Source organism: Eptesicus fuscus, chromosome 2, assembly GCF_027574615.1.
Source record: "Eptesicus fuscus isolate TK198812 chromosome 2, DD_ASM_mEF_20220401, whole genome shotgun sequence".
NCBI lineage: Eukaryota > Metazoa > Chordata > Mammalia > Chiroptera > Vespertilionidae > Eptesicus > Eptesicus fuscus.
In genome coordinates this window covers 68,834,616-68,857,357 of record NC_072474.1, presented here as the reverse complement: position 1 = coordinate 68,857,357, position 22,742 = coordinate 68,834,616, and the positions used below count along the sequence as shown (strand labels likewise).

Sequence of the window (22,742 nt, the reverse complement as noted above, 5' to 3'; positions counted from 1 at the left end):
AAATAATATTTCAGAACGGAGGATGGTAAGGAGATAAATAGTGAAAGAATGTTGGGACAGGTATGGAGGAATGGGGTAAAGTATCTTAATAGAAAAGGTGTGGGGTTGTTTTTCTTTTTTTTTTTTTTTTTAACTTTTATGCTGATTTTAGATGTTAGAGTCTTATGCTGTTAGCAGACTTCACTCTTCCTTGTGAGTCCATTGTCAAAGCCAAAAGTCCCCAGGGGCACATTATTGGGATGTGACATTTAAAAAGAACTCTTTCCAGAAAGGACTATGTGTTGCTATGGGATTATATTACCTAACTAGAGGCCCGGTGCACGAAATTCATGCATGCGGGGGGGGTCCCTCAGCCCAGCCTGCACCCTGTCCAATATGACATCCCTCTCACAATCCAGGACTGCTGGCTCCCAACTGCTCACCTGCCTTCCTTCCTGATTGCCCCTAACCACTTCTGCCTGCCAGCCTGATCACCCCCTAACCACTCCCCTGACAGCCTGATTGATGCCTAACTGCTCCCCTGACAGCCTAATTGCCCCTAACTGCCCTCCCCTGCAGGCCTGGTCACCCCTAATTGCCCTCCCCTGCAGGCCTGGTCCCCCCCAACTGCCCTTCCCTGCAGACCCGGTTGCCCCCAACTTCCCTCCTCTGCTGGCCTGGTCACCCATAACTGCCCTCCCCTGCAGGCTTGATCGCCCCCAACTGCCCTCCCTTGCAGGCCTGGTCCCTCCTAACTGCCCTCCCCTGATGGCCTGATTGCCCACAACTGCCCTCCCTTGCAGCCCTGGTCCCTCCCAAATGCCCTCCCCTGCTGGCCATCTTGTGGCGGCTATCTTGTGTCCACATGGGGGCAGGATCTTTGACCACATAGGGGCAGCCATTTTGTGTGTTGGAGTGATGGTCAATTTACATATTACTCTTATTAGATAGGATAAAGGCCTGATGCACGGGTGGGGGCCAGCTGGTTTGCCCTGAAAGGTGTCCCGGATCAGGGTGGGGGTTCCCTTGGGGCATGGGGCAGCCTGGGTGAGGAGCCTGTGGTGGTTTGCAGGCTGGCCACGCCCCCCAGTGACCCAAGCGGAGGCCCTGGTATCTGGGATTTATTTATCTTCTATAATTGAAATGTTGTAGCCTTGAGTGGAGAAGGCCAAGGCAGGCCAGGGCTACAGAAGCTTGGCTTCCTCCATCGCCGGGGTCAACTCAAGCCTCCTGCTCTCTCCAGCTCCATGGCTACCGCCATTTTTGTTGGGATTTATTTATCTTCTATAATTGAAACTTTGTAGCCTTGAGTGGAGGCCTGGGCCGTCCAGGGTGTGCGGAAAGCTTGGCTTCCTCCATTGCCAGGGGAAACCCAAGCCTCCTGCTCGCTCTGTGGCTGCAGCCATCTTGGTTGGGTTAATTTGCATACTCACTCCTGATTGGCTGGTGGGCATGGCTTGTGGGTGTAGCGGAATGATAGTTAATTTGCATATTACTCTTTTACTAGATAGGATTGTGCACTAAACCAATGATGGCTGGGCAGGCAGGTGTCAGGTGTGGGTTAGTATGTGCATTAGGAAATATGACATTTTATTTTGTAGTACTGATAGTTGAGTACCTTTTATATCTGTAGAAATTCGACTCATGCCCAGCTGATAACTGGCATGGTTCAATAATAGTGCTCGCAGAAGAGCCCCAAAGTCTCCGGCAAAGCAGCTCATCAACTAACAACATCAAAAAAAAAAAAAAATTAACTCTAGCTCTTAGAATTTTTTATTTTCCAAGTCGTGGTTGTCACTTTCTCCATTTATCCAGATCATACTAACCCTTCAAGGTCATTGAATCCCACTCCCTACCGAGCCTTTTGGCTAACTGCAGACCCCATTCTTGATCACGGGCAGCACCAGCTTTTGGGTGTTTGTATCCTACATGCCTCCGTCACCTCCGTGGCCCAGGATGATCTGATGACTTGTCCCACCATCTGCTCTTCACTCACGAGGCTTTGGCCACGCTGCCCTGCTTCTTGCAAACCCCAGATTCACTCCCGCCTGAAGGCTTTCGCATTCATTGTGCCTTCTGTGTTAAATTATCTGCCCATACATAGCTCTTTGTGTGGTTGACCATTTCTTACCATTTACATCTTGGGCTCAAATGCACTCTCTCAAAGAGGCTGTCCCTAACCCAAAGCAGTACTCTTAATTACAATCCCACATTACCCAGTTTTATGTCCTTCCAGGCCCTGTTACTGCATTAAAATATCCTGTTGCTTTGCTTACTTGCTTATTGCCCATCTTCCTACTCTGCCCACCCCACCTCCTTATAATGCTCATTGCTTAAAAGTTAAGAGCACAGACTTTGGGAACCGGTGTCTGCATTTAAATACCAGCTCTGGTTCCCACTATCCTTGTGACTGGACAAGTTGCTTAATCTCTTGTTTACCTAACTTTCTCATTAGTAGTCCTATATCATGTAAAGATCAAGTGCCCAGCGTGGTGCTTGGTACTTAGTAGGCACTCAGATATTTTTGAATGAATACTACTCTGATTCTGCTTAGTATTTCTGTGTGCGTGTCTAAGACTCCCCAACAACATTATGAACTCCTTGAGACCATCTGTGACCTCCTAGACCTCCAACAATAATTCATCAAAGTAGAAAGGCACATAGTAGGTGGTCAGTGAATACTGCCTGAAATACCTGAAGTGTTTTATTGTAGATTTCTCAGAAATATGCTTTGCATTCCTGAATCTCTCTATGTTAGGACAAAAATCACTGGAGAAGGACATTGTGTCACTTGCTAGTTCCCGTTTCACCAGCCTACCCATCCCACGCGGTAAAGCTTCCTCGTCTGTGGTTGGGAATGCAACAAAAGGGCTTTGTTTGAATTCCGCCCACACACAAAACTTAGTTTGCTCAAATTAAAAATTAAATTGTCTTCTGACTCATGATGTCGCGCACTTTTAAAAAATATTTCCTTATCTCCTTAAAGATCAAAGTGATCCCAAAATGTAAAAAGCATGCTGTGCTCTTTAGGAATGCTTATTAAATTATTTGCATCATTGAAAAAGTCCATGAACAGCTGTTTGAATTCTTTGGGTATCTCAAGATACATGAAGTATATTTTTAAAATGAGAGACTATTTGAAAAGTACTTTGCTTTTTTAATACATATCACATGTACATGGTCTCCCTACCAGAATGTAAATTCCTTAAGTTCATGCAAGTACATGTTTTTAATGTTGTCTGTCTTCTGTGCTGTTCCTGTAAGTTCACTATTAAAATACATTAAACTATTAAAAAAAAAGTTACAAAAGGTAATATCGTGAAAAATAAGTTTTCTTCCCCAGAGGCAGTCATTGTTTCTAGTTTCTCAAGTATTCTTACAGAAATATTCTTTTTAAAAAGTTGATTTGAGAGAGAGAGGAAGGGATAGAGAAGGAGGGAGGGAGAGAATCGATATGTTCCACTTATTTATGCATTCATTGGTTGATTCTGGTATATGCCCTAACCAGGAATTGAACCCACAATCTTGGCATATCAGGATGATGCTCTAACTAACTGAGCTACCGGCCAGAGCCCAGAAATATTCTTTACATTAATAAACATATAGGTGATTATGTATGTTTTCCCCCATATACTTCAGGGTACTGAACACAAGTTCTATACCTTACTGTTGTCATTTAACCATACATTTTGGAGATATTTCCATATCAATATGTATAGAGCTATCCCATTTTTTTTAATAGTCACCTAAATTTCCCATTATATGGATGTACTACACTGATTTAACTATCTGCAACTGATGAACATTTAGGTTGTTTTGCATTTGATAGATGTGTTATTAAAAAACTTTTTTTTTTTGTTAGGTTGTGCCAAACTGCTCTTTATTCAGTACCCATCTATACTCCCCCTAGCAAGGCAGGAGCGTTGGGCTATATTTAGATCATCTTTTTCATTGTTTCTTTCATTTCATCACTTAACTGTACATTTGGAAGAGTCTTATAAAACAAAGATTTATCTCTGAAGCCTTTTCTCAACATATGTTCTGTGGCCAAGAGAAAGGGTGGTGTTGTTTTTTGTTTTGTTGGGGGTTTTGTTTTTTGTTTTTTTAGGACTTTTTGAAGTTTCAAAATCACTATTCTTAATGTATTAAACCTGTGATGAAACCCAGTACACCCCACCCCATCTCACCCCAAGGCAAACAGTTACCAACTTCCTAAGTTGGCTTCCTGTCTTGGCATTGCACATCTTGGGCACTTGTTTTATCTGTAGTAGGAACTGTTTCTTTATGATTTACTATCATCTATAGGAACTGCTTCATTTGTTCTCCCTACCAGAGCGTAAGCTCCTTAAGGGCAGAAACCATGTCTGAGTCGTTATTCTTTTAAATATCTCTAATCAGTTTCAACTCTTCTAGTCCTCATTTACCTGGTCCCTTGAGCCCTAACCCACCGTATCATCCCCCTCATTTTTCTCTCTTCGCGGCTTCATCATGAGAATAGAGGACATTGGCTGTGAAGTCCCTTCTAGTTTCCTCCCTTTCATGCTGTGAGCATCAATGTCTTACCTGCTCCTTGCTTCTCACCTCAGTGGGACTGGCTTTCGTCCCACAGAAGATTATACCCTCTACCTCCACGTGTGAGCCAGCCCTTCCTCCTTCCTCCTCATGAGCCTCAAGGAGTATCATCCTCTCTCTATCCTGTACCTTGTGCACATGTGTTCACTCTGTCTCATACACTTGTTCATACGTCTCATTGTTTACAACCAAACATCTAGGACAAAACCTTTGCACTCCCCGGCCCCCTCTAGTCTTCTGGTTCCCACCGTCTTTCCTTCAGAACCAGGTGTGTTTTTTAAAGGGCTTTTCGGTCTCCCATCTTCTCTTTCATTCACTTCTTAGCCCCCATCAGGCTCTGCCCGTCATTCCAATGCAAAGGCTCACTGGTTGTCAAATCCAGTGGACCTGCATGTACCTCGTCGGATTCACCTCTCCGTAGCAGCCGGAGGTGTTGACAATTCCTCCTCCTTGTTCTCCCCGCTCGGAGTCTGTGAAACTCCCATAACTCTTCTAGTTTACCTCCCACTTCTCTGGATATTCCTTTTGGGGAATTTTGCCCATTCCCCTCCCCCTAAATTGTGATAGTTCTCAGAGACCCATCCTTAAACTACTTCCTTTGTCTCCCTGTGCATTCTCCCCAAGCAGCATATCTTTTCTCCAAGACCTTGTGTTTTGTGACTCCTAAATTTCTATATGCAGCTCAGACTTCAGTCCTCAAGACCCTGCTGCGGACTGTGCACCTCCCATGACCATCGCGAAGGCACCTGACATCGCATGCCCCACTCTATTTCCTCCTCCCTCTCTCTACGCCCTCCCCTCCCCCATCAATAGCTCTTTATCTAGGTTAATACTACTCTCATTCTAGAAGCATAAAGGCCATCCTTCCTCCTTGACTATACTCTCTTCTACACCACCTACACCCAGGTGGTTACTAGGCTGGGCGGGCATTTTGCCTCCTCAGTGGCTTTGAGATCTGTTTTCTCTTCAAGTTCATTGCCTTGGTGCCCAGCCCTCATTATCTCACCCTGGCCAATATAATAGCTGCCAGTCGTGTCTCTCTCAAGTTTATCCTCCTTGTCATTGGCAATATCTTCCTGAAACTCAAAATTGAACATGCCCTCCCTGGCCAATGTTATCGGTGACTTCCATTTCCAGGGGATACTGTCCACACCCTCTAAAGTAGGGGTGGGGAATGTCCGGCCCTTGGGCCATATAAGGCCCTCGAAATCATTTGGCCTGGCCCTGCCAAGGCATTAGGGGTGAGTTAATTAAATGTTTGACCAAACAAAGCAGCCTAATTTTAAGTTGATAACTTTGTATGGCCCTCGAATGATGTTATAAATATCCAAATGGCCCTTGGCAGGAAATAGGTTCCTCACCCCTGCCCTAGAGGCATGTTAAGGTCTGCCCCCTCCTACACCTTCTCCTGCTGCTTGCTCTTCCCCTTAATCGTCACCGCTTCTTCTGCGTGTACTTTGTGCCTGCACATTTCTATGCATTTGTCATGCCATTTCTTCTACCTGGATGCCCTTCCCTCGCCCCCCACCTTCCACCTGGAGAAATCTTGTGATTTAGTTAAAAGTGAGCTAACCCCACAGTGTTAGTACCACCCGCTCTGTGTTCACTGAGCACCTTGCTCAGGTCTCTATTACAGAACCAATCGCATTGTGTTACAGCCGTTTACTTGGTTATTGCTTCTATTATCCTGTGAATTGTTTGGGTCTGATGGTACTTGATTATTCCTCGTATCCCCCGTGCCAGTATAGTGGCTGACGTATGGAAAGTCTACATGTCATATAGATGTCCCCTGGATGAATGGAAAGGAAACTGAGGTAAAGACTGGGTAGCTTACATGTAAAAGAAAGCCTTGCTATTGTCTTCAAAGCACTGAGCCGAGGTGAAACTGCTCCATTCGCCTTCATGGTGCTGTGCACAGTCTCTCTTGACACTTGAGACTGATTTAGGACTTCCAGCAAAGTGCCTGATCCTTCCTGAAGGAGGAGTAACCACTGATAACAAAGTCTGGGCACCTCTTCGCTTCTCTGCTTTGAGATTTCAGACCAGAGGGCTTCTGGGGAACTGCTGGAGCTCAGCAAACATTACCTCACCCTTCATCCCCACGACGGGAGAGGGATCTTCATTCTGTAGAGCTTGTGGAATGTGTCAGGGCCTGTCCATTTCCTTTGGGAGGGAAAAGCTGCTGGGCCCCCGTCTTGGAGCTGTGCATGGACATTCCGTTGGGGGATGAGGCTGAAGAGCCTCCTCAGTGTTATCACGCTCAGGTGCGAGGCTGGTTCACTCCTCACCTGCGTCTGTCAGTTCCTCAAGGCCAGTTCCTAGTCGTAGGACTAGCCGCCTGCTACCGAGAGGATCCTGCCAAACACGGGCGGGAAGGTGGCAGTTTGTCCTTTCTCCTATGTCTTTTGGACCCTTTGGACCCATATGAAATGTCACCAGGTGCCTCATGAAAAAGAGACACTATTTTTTTCATTAAGTCCTGGGTTTTTCCTGTGTAATTGCCTAGTCACATTAATTGAGCACTTGAAGTCATTTGTAAATGGGTTTGAACCCTGACTCTGGGACTCGGGCTCTGTGATCTGGGCCAGAGAGAACTGGAGCACCAAGAGGGATTTCAAACACTGGATGGAACCGGATGACAAAGCAGGAATCTAAGTCAGTGAGGAGCTGGGGTTCAAGGGAGGTGGCCGGCTTTGAGAAACTGGTTGAAGAACCTAGTTTCCCAGGAGTGGGCATCCAAGGGCTCACAGCAAGAATGCCAAACCGCTAAGACACGGAGCCGTTAACCCAGAGCTCCCCGAGTCTCCCTCGGAGAACAGGACTGATTCAACTTCGGGCAGTGCTGAAGCTGTGGTCTGGGTTACCTGGGCCCTGTTATGAGGATTAGAGTTATGGGGGCAAGGAGACAGGAAAACTGTAATGTATTGGCTTTCATTGTTGGTCTCTTGGTTTTGCGTCCTATTTCCTCTCTTGAGCTCAGCTGTGCCACTACTTCCTTCAGTTCTTTCCTGGTTTCCAGGTGAGCAGGGTCTATTCCCTCTTGGCCTGCGATTACCTCCCGACGGGATGTTACAGCCACTGCCCGGCAGCTCCCTGCCTCACAAGCATGGCCAGGGCCCATCAGGCTGTGGCCACAGTGAGTCTTAGGCCAGCCTCTGCCATAGTTAGTTACACATAGTTATTCCTGATCTTACTGGGGGCTCAGAGCTGAATTCACCTCCATCAATAGTCCCTGCCCATTCCCCTCTCTTCTATTCACTCAGCTTCTTTCTCCCCTTTCTGTCCTACATTGTAGCTCTCTCTGATTGACTTCTCTCCGACTGACTTGTCTCCCTAGCCGCTCTAGTCTTCATCAGCTCAATCATAATGAATGACTGAGGATAATTATTCTCAACATTTGTTGAGCTCTTACTATAGGTCAAGTACATTATTTCATTTTTAATCTCACAAAAAAACACTATAAATAGATTGTTATAATCTGACTTTTACTGATGAGGAAACTCAGAGTGGTTAAGACTATAGGCTCCTTCAATTCAATAAATATTTAGTGACTGACTGCTGAAAATCTTATGTGTCTGTATCCCTTGTGTCACACAAAGTAAGTTTCCTATCACCATAACCTTTCTTCAGAGAGTTGAAATATATATATATTTTTGAAATCATTATCTCTCTTGGCAAGTCCTTCAGTGTCTTTCTTATACTGCTTAAAAGTTACTTCTGATTAAAATGGGGTTAACCCAGCCTCTTTGCTTAATGTCTTCATTTTTTAGAGGAACAAAGGCTTCTGGTGGAGAAGTGACTTTCACAGGGTCATGTGGCAGGCTAATGGGAAATGCAGGGTGAGCCCTGACCGGTTTGGCTGAGTGGATAGAGCGTTGGCCTGCGGACTCAAGGGTCCCAGGTTCGATTCCGGTCAAGGGCATGTACCTTGGTTGCGGGCACATCCTCAGTGGGGGGTGTGCAGCAGGCAGCTGATTGATGTTTCTCTCTCATCGATGTTTCTAACTCTCTATCCCTCTCCCTTCCTCTCTGTAAAAAATCAATAAAATATATATATTTTTTTTTAAATAAAAGAAAGAAAGAAATGCAGGGTGAGCACCCATGTCTCCTAACACTGGGCTGGTATTATTCTGATGTACTTAGCACGTGAAGTTTTATTGGCATCAGGGGAATGATTTCTCATTTATATTACAAAAGTCAATTTATTTTTTCATAGAAAAGTAATATGTAGACATACAGCTTTATCTGCAACATACCAAAGTGGATTCCTGGATCTCCAAAGTGTTTCTAAACTGCAGAAAAATTCCCCTACAGTCTTACCTGTCAGAACTTCTCAGTGTGAAATAAATGCCTGATCGCTCACTTCACTTTTCTGCCAAAAATAAAGCACAGCCACTCTCTGGACTCTGGCCTTCTATAGTAGTGCAGTCCTCCTTCCAAGTCCATTCTCCAGTCTCGCAGTCTGAGGGACACCCACTTTTTCCCATCGGCTTCGTCCAGTCTTTGTTAGAAGGGCAGGATGTTTAGAAGTTGAAGTCATTGACTTTCAAAATGAGAAGCTATTTTGGAGAGCGTCTTGTTGTTCATACTGCTTATGTAACTTGGAGCAGTGTTGCCACCAAGGTAGCCGCTGGCTTTATGTAGTTCTTACTAAGAAATTAAAATAATAGCATTTATCCAGCCTCAGGCTATATGTCAGAGGACTTCAGAGTCCCCAGGAAGCGTTATCCTTGGGAGCTGGGAAAGAATTACTCCTCCTGTCTTTATGTATTGCTAAGCCGAGGCCAAGAAAGACCAAAACAACTTTGTGTGCTTTAAATTAACATAGCATAAAATGTTAACATGTATGAAATCTAGGTGAAGGTTATGTGGGAATTCTCTTTCCCTCAGCTTTATTGAGATACAGTTGATACACTGTGCAGGTTTAAGATGTACAACGTGTTGATTCAATACATTTGTAAATTGCAAAAATGATGACCACCATAGGGTTAGCTACCACCTCCATCCCATCACGTAGTTACCATTTCTTTATTGTGGTGAGAACATTTAAGATCTCTCTTAGCAACTTGCAAGTACTTGATGCAATGTTATTAGTTATAATCACTTTGCTGTACATTCATCCCCAGAACTTGTTAATCTTTTTAGAAAATAGATTTTGTATTTTTAGAGAGAAAGGGGGAGAGAGACATACCAGGGATCAAGCTCACAACCTGGGCAGGTGCCCTGGTCTGGAATTGAACTGGCAACCTTCTGGCGCACGGGACGATGCCCAACCAACTGAGCAGCACTGGCCAGGGCAGAATTTGTTCATCTTTTAACTTGAAATATATACCCTTTGACCAAAACTCGCTCTACTCCCCCAACACCTAACCACCACTCTGAGATTGACTTTTTTAGATTTCACATATAAGTGATATCATACAGTATTTGTCTTTCTCTGGTTTATTGCACTGGGCATAATGCCCTCCAGGTCCATTCAGTTTGTTGCAAATGGCAGGATTTTCTTCTTTCTCATGGCTGGTTAGTAATCAATTGAATATATATAGTACCGCTTTTTTTTAATCCATTCATTTGTTGATGGGTACTTAGGTTTGTTTCCATGTCTTGGTTATCTAATCTAATAATAGACAAATATGCAAATTGACCGCACCTTCGCTACACCTAAGCCACGCCCACCAGCCAAACCACGCCCACCAACCAATCAGGACGAGTATGCAAATTGCCCCAACAAAGATGGCGGCTGATTTGCATATCAAGACAGTGTCGAAAGAAGCCAAGAGCTGCAAAGGGGAGTAAAGCTTCGAAGAAGCAAGCAAGCCAGGGGGGCGGGGGGAGGAGAAGGGAGGAGCGAAGTCAGGGCCGTGGGCGAAGGGAAACGAAGGCGGGCTGGAGGAGAAGGCGGGGCCGGCGGCAAGGGCGGAGCGGAGGCGGGGCCGTGGGCGAAGGGAAACGCGGGCGGGCTGGAGGAGAAGGCGAGGTGGGCGGCAAGGGCGGGGCGGAGGCGGGGCCGGGGCCGAAGGGAAACACGGGCAGTCTGGAGGAGAAGGCGGGGCCGGTGACAAGGGCGGGGCGGAGGCGGGGCCGGGGGCGAAGGGAAACACGGGCAGTCTGGAGGAGAAGGCGGGGCCGGTGACAAGGGCGGGGCGGAGGCGGGGCCGGGGGCGAAGGGAAACGCGGGCGGGCTGGAGGAGAAGGTGAGGCGGGCGGCAAGGGCGGGGCGGAGGCGGGGCCGGGGGCGGAGGCGGGGCCGGGTGCGAAGGGAAACACGGGCAGGCTGGAGAAGGCGAGGCGGGCGGCAAGGGAGGAACGGAGGCGGGGTAGAGTGCAGCAGGAAATCCCATTGCAGGAATTTTCCTGCAACGGGAAAGCTAGTCATGAATAATGCTATAATGAACATGTGAGTACAGCTATCTCTATGAGATCCTGATTTTAATTTCTTTGGATATATACCCAGAAGTGGGTTGCTAGGTAGTTCTAACTTTAATTATTTGAAGAGCCTCTATTCTCCCTAGTGCTGTTCTAATTTGCATTCTTACCAACAGTGCACTAGGGTTTACGTGGGAATTCTTTGTACTAAGTTTACTACATTTATATATTAGTTTGAAATTTTGTCAAAATGAAAATTGAGCCGAAACCGGTTTGGCTCAGTGGATAGAGCGTCCGCCTGCGGACTGAAAGGTCCCAGGTTCGATTCCGGTCAAGGGCACGTACGTTGGTTGAGGGCACATCCCCAGTAGGGGGCGTGCAGGAGGCATCTGATTGATGTTTCTGACTCTATCTCTCTCCCTTCCTCTCTGTAAAAAATCAATTTAAAAAAAAAGAAATATTAAAAAGCAGAGAATAACAATGGTAAGGTAAATAAGCAGTAAAATCTACTTTCTGCTATTTATTTTATTTTATTTTTTTTAATCTCTGAGGAAAAGGAGACAGCATTCTTTTTCCAAATGCATAAATCACATTGGTGAAGAGACTCGGCTGAGAATGCTGCTGATGTTGGGGGTCCCTTTCCCGTGTCTCCCCAGGCGCAGCGAACCTGCAGGCCGACCACACTCTTGGCATTCAACAAAAATCGAGGAGAGCCAACCCAATGCCAGCATGATGCAAATATCTCAGGGCACGATTGGCACTCCTTGGCCCCAAAGCTACCATTCCAGGTAAGTGGCCGAAGCTGAGACCCAGGGGTTTCTGTCCTTCAAATGTCCTGTTCCCCGAAAGAACATTTATTTTCTGCTTTGAGAACACTTTCTTCCATTTACCCTGAGTATGAAATCCATCTACCCAGTAACTTCCTCATCCTCTTAAAATTCCTAACCTGTGTTCCACTCATCTTGATCTCCTTGGCCAGAGTGGTGTGAAGCAAGGACAGCATTATTTTGAGCTCTGGCTAGCTATTTGAGATACTTAATGGGTCTGTTGATTCTCATACATTTCTCAGTTACACTAGAAATACTGACATACTTCTTCTCTCAATACTTACTATCCTTTCTGCTAAGTGAGGATTCCCCTGCATTTTTGCAGACTTGGAACCCACACAGACTGGAATTCATCTTCTGATCTCAGGGAGTCAGGCTCTGGTGCTTGACCACTTTTTGGAAGGGCTGGGTAAGGGTAACAGTAGGGAGATTGGAGGGGAACCCTGATGGGATTCATTCTCGCCATCTGAGCCATCTGTGCTCAGAGAACAGAGCCCCACCCCCACAGTGGTTTTGCTCGTTGGGCATGCAGGGGCTAAGGCCTTGAGAAGGTTAGGTGTTTGGGGCTAACAGGGTGGAGGAGGGACAGCATACTGGTAAGGTACTGGGTATGTTAAGTCAGACATAGGCTTAAATCTCAACTTCACCTCCTACTGCATGAGCCTGAGCAAATTGTGTAACCTCTCTGATCTTGGTTTCCTCATCTGTAAAATGAAACTTTTACTGTATCTCTCAATGGACCATCGTGAAGATTAAACAAAATAATATGTAAAGCATTTAGTGTAGTTCCTGATGACCATTAGTTACAATAATTAGGCTGAAGACGTATCAGAGGCACAGTGAAACCTGGTAATGAACTTCAAAGTTAGTGGCATCACCCGGCACACACTTATAAAATGCAAGTGTGTATTAACAGGTGGCCCTAAACAGTGGGCTCTTTGGAGCCTCCTAACCCCTAACTTTAAGAGGCCCCTAAATCTGGACTCACACTGCAACCTAAAAAACATGCCGGCCCAAAGGCAGAGATAAGACTACTGCATCGGGTGCTTAGAACACCTGCCAACAGTGACTGTGGAGCTCCGAGAGGCCTCAGGAGAATGGGGGAGTTGGCATCAGAAGTGCAGTATTCTGAAGGCTGCGCTTCTCCATCTGTTTCCTCCTCCCCATCCCCCTCTCCGGAGGGGTTTAGACAGGTGGATCTGCCCTTACTTCCCCTGACACTTGACTGTCAGCCCCAAAGCACTGTGTGGGGTACAGAGGGAGAAAGGAAAGCTCAGGTTACCCACAATGTGACGGACGTGTGGATTCTCTTCTACCCTGGCACAGATCGTCCGTGATTCGTGTCATTCCACGACTCGGGCTTGCAGCCCTGGCAGAGGCTTCACCCCCACCCTAAGCTCTGCCCAGAGGGTCCGACAGCGGCAGCTGTCCTGGAGAAGCGCTCCAGGGGCCTTTCTGAGGAGCACAGTGGCATCTAGCGGCCTCGTGTGCTGCATCAATCTGTCGGCGTCCCTCTGACAGCCTTCCTTTAGTTCCAGAAACCCAATCGCAGGCCTACGTTTATGCATCTGTTTCTCATTAAGAAGCAGGAGGATGAGGGAGCTCAGGGATGGGGGAGAAGCGGGCATGAGGAGAGAAGGAGGGAGAAATACAAAGAGATGGAAGACTTCACTGTCTGCACACTGGCTTGGATTTCACTGAAATGGTATTTCTGCTGCTCTCTGTCAGACCTTTGTCGCTGTCTTTTTGCTGTCCTACAGAAATCTCACGCAGTGGCCCCAAACTATTAAAGTACCTTAGAAGAGACCTTGAAAAGTCCAGCCCAGCTGGCGTGGCTCACTTGGTTGAGCGTGTCCCATACAGGCGGTCACAGGTTTGATTCCCGATCAGGGCACATGCCTGGTTGCAAGCTCCATCCCCAGTAGGGGGTGTACAGGAGGCAGCCAATTGATGTTTCTCTCTGATCAATGTTTCTATCTCTTCCTCTCCCTGAAATCAATAAAAACATTTTAAACAAGTCTCTCAGTCCAGTCCCCTCACAAGAGGATAAAATAATAGTATCAAAATACTCCTGTATCTGTCCATTGATTTGTTCATTCAAGCAAATACATACTGAGTATCCACTCTGTTTCAGATGAACGAGACATAAAAAGCCCCCCACCCTATAATACTTATTTGTTTCCCAAGATGTGTTCCATGGAATAATAACTCATTACATGCCCTTTGGAAAAAGTTTCTAGGGTCAAACAAGTTTAGATAACACTGCTTAGTGTATTTTCCCTTCAGAACATTCCATGAACAATAGTTTATTGAAGACTCAGAAGCCTTGCCGTAAATAAAATTGTTTAACTTATTTAGCCCAGTATTTTCAAAACATATTTGATCAGCTAAGGAATTAATCTTCGGTAAACACACTTTAGGAGGTCTTTTCATACACTTGTTTTGTGCTTTTTGCTATGCTTTAAGTACTTAGAAAATATTTTTTTAGCACACAAACTAGAGAATGCAACATGTCAAGTTTGGTAAGTGCTATGAAGAAAAGGGAGTAAGGAGAGAAGATGTGCTCTTTAGATAGTGAGTCCCAGATGTTCTCTGATGCAGAGACAAAGGAAGGAGTGAGCCAGGTAAGGAGCATTTTATGTGGTGGGGACAGTGAGTACAAAGGCCGTTGAGACCTGAGATGGGATATATTTCATGGATTTGAGTTAGTAAGGAAGCCGTCACGCTGGAGTGCCGTGAGCAAGAAGGAAAGCAATAGAAAATGAGGTTGGAAAAGTGGCCAGACCCCAGTAAGAACTCTGACACATTCATCTTGAGGGTAAGGCTACCTCTGTTAGGACTGAAGACCTTCATTCCAGGTTCTTCTTACCCACTATTAAGACTGCCACCTTGAGGAGATATATGTACTACTATATGTAATACTTTCGACAATAAAATAAAATTTAAAAATAAATAAGCTGAATTATAAATGTAAAAAAAAATACACAAAAGAGTGCCACCTTGGCCCGGCTGGAGTGGCTCAGTGGTTGAGCGTTATCCCATGAACCGAAAGGTCCCGCCAGTTGGATTCCCGGTCAGGGCACAAGCTCAGGTTTGACCCCAAGTAGGGTGCGTGCAGGAGGCAGCTGGTCAATGGTTTCCTCTCTCTCTAAAACCATGAAAAACATTTTTTTAAAAAAAAGAAAAGTTACATTCTTAAGGTTAGTCACTAAAAATACAGTTTTCTTTTCCTTGAATTTCAGTTTTGACTCAGAATATGGTCCTTCTAGACCCTCGCCATACACTCTGGAGACAGTCCAGCCATTATGCATCATTACATATTCAACCAACCAAGACACCATATTTACTTACATGAGATCTAGAAATATAATAATAGCTCCGTAAACTTTAATGGTGCGTAAGTGCCTATTCATGTAAAAGTGGCAAGAGCTCCTAGTGATTTTCCCTTCTGTAGAGAATCGTGAGTCACAAACATTTGAACCATGGAGACTGCTGTTTGATTTTTGAACCACTTCTTCCTGTATGCCCTCCCGCCCCCAACATGCGGGGTAAAGTATACTCTAAGTTTATAATTATGGCTAATTATAAGGAATTTTGTGTTGAGGCAACTTTCTAGGGTGTGCAGTGCCAGGATTGAGAGTCATCTCCCCTTCCCCAGCGAGGCTCTGAAAACCACCTGGAGGAGGAGCTCACACATGAGGTCTCACCTCCGCCTATGAGAGGCTGAGCTCGGGCTTCGGGAGGTCACCCATAGGTGATGGGCGTCGTGATTAAGCTTCCCTCTCCTTCCGTCCCATCCATTTGTTTCTGACTCTAATTCCTCTCAGCTTTGTGTTTAGCTTTCGCATCACAAATAGTCTCCAGTACAATTGAGATTCCAAGAAGGTTGCCAGGGTGGAAGGCCTTCAATTCCATAAAAAGGAAAGATAGTAACTAAAAACGTATACATGTATGCACAGTCTCCCTCACCCGTTCGCTTGCCTGGTCTCGAAGCATTTCCCCTTCGTCCCACAAATAGCCCCAAGAGACACAAAATTTCAGTGTCACTCACTCTTCCTCCTCTTCCTCTCCTCTTTCCTCCCCACCTCTCTCCTTTCTTGGCACACACCATCTTTCCGGCACATAGCAAATCACGTGAGCGTGCTGCCTCTGCCCGAAGGCCACATGGCTTCTCCCGTGCTTCCCGTTCCTCCCCTTGCGAGCCCGGGTGATTGATGAGAAGCACGCACGGGTTACAGCGTTGGGCAATTACTCCTAGTAGCGGCGCACAGGGAGGCCGAGGGAGGCCAAATATGGCTTTTTTTCACCCGCCCTTCCAAAAACCAAACATCGTGCGCCAGAGTAAATATAAGCTGCGTCCTGTGCCTGAACCCTAAGTGATACCAACTCTGGTGCTGACGGCTCTGTCTTCCTTCCAGCTCCTCTACAAGTGACCTCTCCAACTATGACCCTGCTTACCTGAGGCGGAGCCCTGACCGGTGCAGCTCCCAGGGCAGCATGGAGAGCCTGGAGCCCAGTGGGGGATACCCAGCCTGCCACCTTCTTTCCCCCGCCAAGTCCACCAGCAGCATCGACCAGCTCGGCCACCTCCACAACAAGAGGGACTCGGCGTACAGCTCCTTCTCCACCAGCTCCAGCATCCTGGAGTACCCGCCCCCCGGCGCCCCAGGCCGGGAGCGGTCGGGCTCCATGGACACTTCTGCTCCAGGTGGCCTCCTGGAAGGGATGCGGCAGGCAGACATTCGCTATGTCAAGACCGTCTACGATCCCCAGAGGAGAGTCTCCGCAGAGTACGAGGTGAACTCGTCAGCCCTGCTCCTCCACGGGAGGGAGGCCCCAGCCTCGGCAGACAGTCAGGGCTATGACAAAGGGCATCACGTTCCTCGGGGCCGGAGAGGGCCGCCCCCCTCCTGGAGCCAGCAGGGCCCCAGTTCCTTGGAGGCGGCCGTTGACAACCTGCCTCCGAACGTGGGCGCCCCGCTGCCCCCGGCTCGGAGTGACAGTTACGCGGCCTTTCGGCAGAGAGAGCGGCCCAGCTCTTGGTCTAGCCTTGACCAGAAACGGTTCTGCCGGCCTCAGGCAAACTCTTCGGGCGCCCTGAAATCTCCCTTTGTGGAGGAGCCGCTGCATACTGTGCTGGAGAAGAGTCCCGAGAGCAGCCCCCCGGTGAAGCCCAAGCATCATTATCCCCAGAAGGCCCAGCCCGGCCAACCTCTGCTGCCGACTGGCATCTACCCGGTACCCTCCCTGGAGCCACACTTTGCCCAGGTGCCTCAGCCCTCCGCGAGTAGCAACGGCACGCTCTACCCCGCCCTGGCCAAGGAGAGCGGATATACGGCTCCTCAGGGCGCCTGCGACAAGACAGCTACCCTTGACGAGAATGGAAACCAAAACGGATCTAGCAGACCTGCGTTTGCCTTCTATCAACCCCTAGAGCATGAATCTTTGTCCCTAGTCGAGAGAACACCTGAAACTCCAGTCAAATGTGTCCCCGTCAAAGTCCATTTCCCTCCTGTGCCTGAAAATGTGAAGGATACCTCCCTGAAGAAGCGCCTCACACCTCTCCAGGGCAACAGCCCACATCCCAGTGAGAGAAAGAGCCCCCACAGCAACAAACCGGCTTCTAACCACCACCCCACCCAGTCCCCCCCGGCGCAGGCCTGGCCGGCGGGCGATGGCAAGAGGCCTCCCCGGCCCCCAGAGCTTTGGGAGGGTGATTTCCAAGAAGACCACAACGCCAACCTCCAGCAGGGGCTGGAGAGAGAGGGCCTACGCCAGAGCCCGTCGAGCAACTTTGGCAAGACCAAGTCGGCCTTCTCCTCCCTTCAGAACATTCCTGAGAGTCTAAGAAGGCAGAGCAGCCTGGAGGTAGGAGGCAGCCCCAGGGCAGAGGGCCCTGGAAGGAAAGTGGTTCCTGATCACGGGAGCCATCCGGACAGGCCGGTTTCCTGCCCAAGGCCCGAGGGGAAAACCAGTGCATTGACCTCCTTCCCACTTTCAGACGCCAGGCATGAGGAGCCGCCCTCCCCGCCCCACCAGCAGACCTGCAGCCTGGGCCGGAGGAGGCTCAGCTCCAGCAGCAGCTCGGCTCTGCCCGGCTTCCAGTACGGGAAGCCCCACTGCTCCGTGCTGGAGAAGGTCTCCAAGATCGAGCAGCGAGAGCAGGGGCGCCAGAGGCCCCCGAGTGTGGGCAGCTCCGCCAATGGCTACGCCTACAGGCCCCCCAAGATGGCCCCGCCTTCCAGGAATGACTTCCAGGAGACACACGCCAATGACCCCTTTTCCGATCCCGCCGAACCCCTAGGCAATGGGGAGCACCGTTTCAAAAATGGGGACCCGAAGCCGGAAGAAGTTTCCTGGCAGCCTTACGGTCAGCACTCGAAGAGGGGTGCCGAGGGCAGCCGGGGCTCCCCACTCCAAGGCAGTGAGCCCCCGAGGCGGGACACCCACCTGCTCCGCAGCCAGAGCACCTTCCAGCTCTTCAGCGAGGCCGAGGAGGATGCCCGGTGGCGGGACCACAGGCCGGGCACCCCCGAGTCGCCGGTGCTGGACGCCCCCTTCAGCCGCGCCTACAGGAACAGCATCAAGGACGCCCAGTCCCGCGTGCTGGGGGCCACCTCCTTCCGACGCCGGGACCTGGAGCCCGGGACGCCGGGGGCTTCCAGGCCCTGGCGCCCGCGACCGGCCTCGGCCCACGTGGGGCTGCGGAGTCCCGAGGCCCCGGTATCCGCCTCCCCGCACACCCCACGGGAGCGGCACAGCGTGACCCCGGCCAAGGGTGACCGGCCAGCGCCCTCTGTTGCCCGGAGGGGGCCCCGCCGGCGCCTGGACCCCGAGCAGAAGAAGCGCTCCTACTCGGAGCCCGAGAAGATGAACGAGGTGGGCGTCTCGGAGGAGGCAGAGCCCGCACCCCTGGGCCCGCAGAGGGCGGCGCTGCGCTTCCCGGAGAGCACGGTGGCCGACCGGCGCCGCATCTTCGAGCGGGACGGCAAGGCCTGCTCCACGCTCAGCCTGTCGGGGCCCGAGCTGAAGCAGTTCCAGCAGAGCGCCCTGGCCGACTACGTGCAGCGCAAGACCGGCAAGCGGCCCGGCCCCGCCGCCGCCGCCGGAGGCCTCCAGGAGCCGGGGCCGCAGGAGCGCGCGCACGGCACCTACCTGCAGCCCGGCCGCGCGCCCGAAGGCCCCGGCCTCACCTCGGCCGCCAGCCTCTGTTCCCTGCGGGAGCCCAGCCTGCAGCCCCGCAGGGAGGCCGCCCTCCTGCTGGCGGCGGGCGGCGGCGGGGAACCCCCACGTGGGGCCCGAGATCGCAGCAGCTCCTTCGCTGGCGGCCGCCTCCTGGGAGAAAGGCGACGCGGGGACCGAGCCCAGAGGGAGCTGCTGGGTGGAGCCAACGGCGGGGGGCCAAAAGGCCACCAGAAGATGGACAGGACCCCTGGGGAGCCCTCCTCGTGGGGGGCCGCGGCCGGGAGGGCCGGGAAGTCCATGTCGGCTGAGGACCTGCTGGAGCGCTCGGATTTCCTGGCGGTCCCTGTCCACGTGAGGTCACGGTCATCTCCCACCACCCACAAGAAGCTCCAGGTAGGTGCAGCCAGCAGATCCTGGGCATGTCCTGTGGGCCCTGGAAGCTGTATTGCTTCTCCTCTACCCCGTCCTTCCCCCTTCAATGCTCCTTTTACATGCAGAAGAGGAGCATTTGTTTTCAAGAGATCATTTCTTTCTCAGTGCCCCTGTCTGATAGCCTCACGGAGACAAAGATAAATGTGGATATTCATGTCGTTGTATAGATGTCTTAAATAGATACATAAATCTTACATAGGTATCTTTATATGTTTGTGTGTGTGTGTATACAATACATATTATATATAATTCATTTTAGGAGGTCACTGACCTCTCAGTGCAAGAGTGTGTGGTTAGGAAAAGTTGGGGATTATCTTTTTTGCCTTTTTTTTAATGCAAGGAATAGAGGCTGTCTCGAGTTTTAAATATTTTAGCTTTTCACCCTCTATGTTTCTGTTGGACTCTTGCATTTGCAAAATAGAATTATTGATTTTAAAGGGTTATTGAGTCCCAGGCCCTCAGCTAAGTATGCTTTACCAGTACATTTATCTCATTAATCTCCACAATAATCCTATGCAGTAGAGCATATTATCCATATCAAACCCCTTGTTTCTCTGACTCCCATCTGAGCTCTTTCTGTGCACTGTCCTGGTGAGACAGGAGAATGAATCCCAGACATTTCAATTCTCAGATAAAAGGGTTTTCTAATAAAGGCTCTAAACTATGCAAAGATTGTGAAGTGCTTTCCGGGGGAAATTTCAGGCAGAGCTATGAATAGACCTGAGCTCTCTGACTCCCAGGCGTCTATTAATTTCCCTAATTCTTAGCCCATCCTCCAGCTCCGCATTCCACTGCCGATCAATGGCCTCCCTCATGGCTCCCTTTCCACCTAAGGAGATAGGAATTCACATATGTATGTTAGCACAGTGGAGACCATCCCTCCATTCCCCCTCTCAAATTCTGTTTTTCCTGGCAGAGAAGTCAAGGATTGGGGGTTGTGTGTGGGAGGCGGTATTTGGAGGAACCAACTTCAGACAAAGAGAGATTCAGTCATTACTGCCTGAGAAGTATGTTTACAGCACTGCTTCTGAAACACACATACACGCAGCCTTCTGAGCAAAAGCACTGTGCCCTCCCGGGTATTTCCTGTTCAGGAATATTCAGAAATACTTTCTCTCCAGTGTAAACTCAAACACACACAAATCTATAGAGGCAGTCCTCCGTAAGACTTCACTAGCCATTTTCCTCCCCCTCAGAATTAACTGAGCTCATTTCCACTCCTCATCCTACCACTGAAACCCTTTTTAAAAACTACTTATATTTTTTGCTATGAGAGAAACCTTAGTTTGTTGTTCCACTTATTTATGCATTCATTCGTTGTTTCTTGTAAGTGCCCTGACTGGGGATCAAACCTGCGCCTTGGCATATTGGGACAATATGCTCTAACCATCTGAGCTATCTAGCCAGGGCACTAAAACACTTTTAAATCCTTATATGTAACATGCAGTTGCAGCTAGTTTGATGGGCTTCAGTCAGTCAGTGCATAGCTACAGAACAAACATTTTCTTCATTTTGCTCCACATGTTTTAAAGAAAACAATGTTCAGACAAAAACTGGATCCTCTTCTGGTTACTTTTTTTTTTTTAGCCACCACTAGGTGTCATCATCCTCTCTTGGGGAATCAGTTAGATATGGATGTTATTTTGCCTTCCCTCCACAAATATTTCTCAAACCTGGTAAAGTGGAAAATAGAGCTAAAACATAGGTGGTATAGATTCCTCCAAACCCAATTACATGCTTTATATCATTTGAAAAGCTTTTTAGAAAGACAACTAAATGCAGAACGTTGTTTAGGCACCCTGTTCAATAAAGAGAGTACCGTATTTTAGATAGTATTTAACTTGGGGAATATGACACCAGAGGAGGAAACTGTTTCAAAATTAAATATCTTATCTGTGCTGTTTTGCTCCTACAAATTCTGCAAATTTGTTACCATCTCCCAGATTGTGATTGTGCCGAGACTGTTCTTGAGGTTCCTTCTTCATCAGCCAGATCTTGTCTGCCCTGGGACCTGGTCATGGCAGTGTCTGATCCATTTTCTTCATACCTTATTTGTAGAACTAGTTAAAAACAAAGCAAAAGTAGTCTCACCACATAATTATTGTGGTTATTTCAAAATGTTACATTCTTTTCTTTTAAAAAAAAAAATTCCAGAAACTTATCATTAAGAATTGGTGAGGGCATTAAGAATTTTTCTGATCTCAGCTTCAGAGAATTCCATGAAATCAAGTGACCCTGTAGAGCAAGCATGTCAAACTCGCAGCCTGCAGGCCAATGCCTCGTTTAAATAACGACATGCTTACTGTAGAGACCATCCATCTGAGTTAAACCCAAAATATGGAGTCTATTCTGGTGCTGGCTCAGTCCTCGGCATCCTGAACAAATGTTACTTGTTCCGTCCTGCCGGCCAGATGCTAATAGAGCAGGATTTTACAAGCTTTGGGCAAGGATTCAGCTCCTTTTCAAAAGTTTATAAGGACAGTTTCTGCCTCCAAAATAAGGTCAACGTGGAAATAAATTCCTCTGCTTAGGAAATTGATTATTCCTTGGCCTGAAATAATGACTGCAGAAGGCTGCCACCACTTGGAACCAGAGACCTACTCAGATACTCCGCAGGCCTGGCCTCTCCTTAGCCAGCTGTGGTCCACCCTGAAACACGCAGCCTCCCATTACCTCTCCTTTCATTCCTGGTCGTCTCAAAAGATGTAATTGCTGAACAAGTGGATATTAGTGATGGAGCTGACGGGCACAACAAATTCTTGCCTATTTCCTACTTTTTAGAGACTTTGGAAAACAACTTTTCTTAAGTCACTGGGCACTACAGAAAAATATTCAAACATTTCTGCCTCTGAGACAGAAATTTATACCTCTTCACAGCATAGATCTAAAATGCAGAAGAGGCTATAAAAATAAACCTGTGAAGAAGTGAGATTCCTAGTGAGGAATTTTTTTTTTCTTCCAGATGCTGAGTTAGAGGCTTCTCTGGTTCTCACTGTATTTTCAGAGACCTTTGTTTCTGATATGTAACACATTCACCATGTGATGGCGAGCCGGACATTTAATTGCTGAGGAAATGGCTCGATGCATGGATTCTGGAGAATGCAGCTTGTAAATCATGTTTAGCACCTCTCAACAAGCACCCATTCAAACTTGTGGATAAATAACAGAATCAACTTTCCACAAAATGTAAAATTACAAACAGCTGCTAATAACCAAATGTGTACTATGTGCCAGTCATTGTACTAAGTGTTTTTATAAGTATGAAATTAATTCTGACATCTATGCACAGAGGTGGATACAGTTGTTATCCCCATATTAAGATAAGGGCACTGAGGCACAGAAAGGGTAAGAAATTTGCCCAAGCCCTAACCTGTTTGGCTC

At 48.1% G+C, this 22,742-nt stretch overlaps 1 protein-coding gene across 1 annotated transcript in view; it reads left to right on the top strand.

Annotated features, from left to right (window-relative positions):
- Window positions 1-22,742, top strand: part of SHROOM3 (shroom family member 3) — a 292,517-nt gene that overhangs the window by 232,949 nt on the left and 36,826 nt on the right. Inside the window, exons 7-8 of the mRNA XM_054728118.1 lie at window positions 11,574-11,705; window positions 16,163-19,322. Coding sequence (XP_054584093.1) covers window positions 11,574-11,705; window positions 16,163-19,322 — 3,292 coding nt within the window. The remainder of the gene's footprint in view (window positions 1-11,573; window positions 11,706-16,162; window positions 19,323-22,742) is intronic.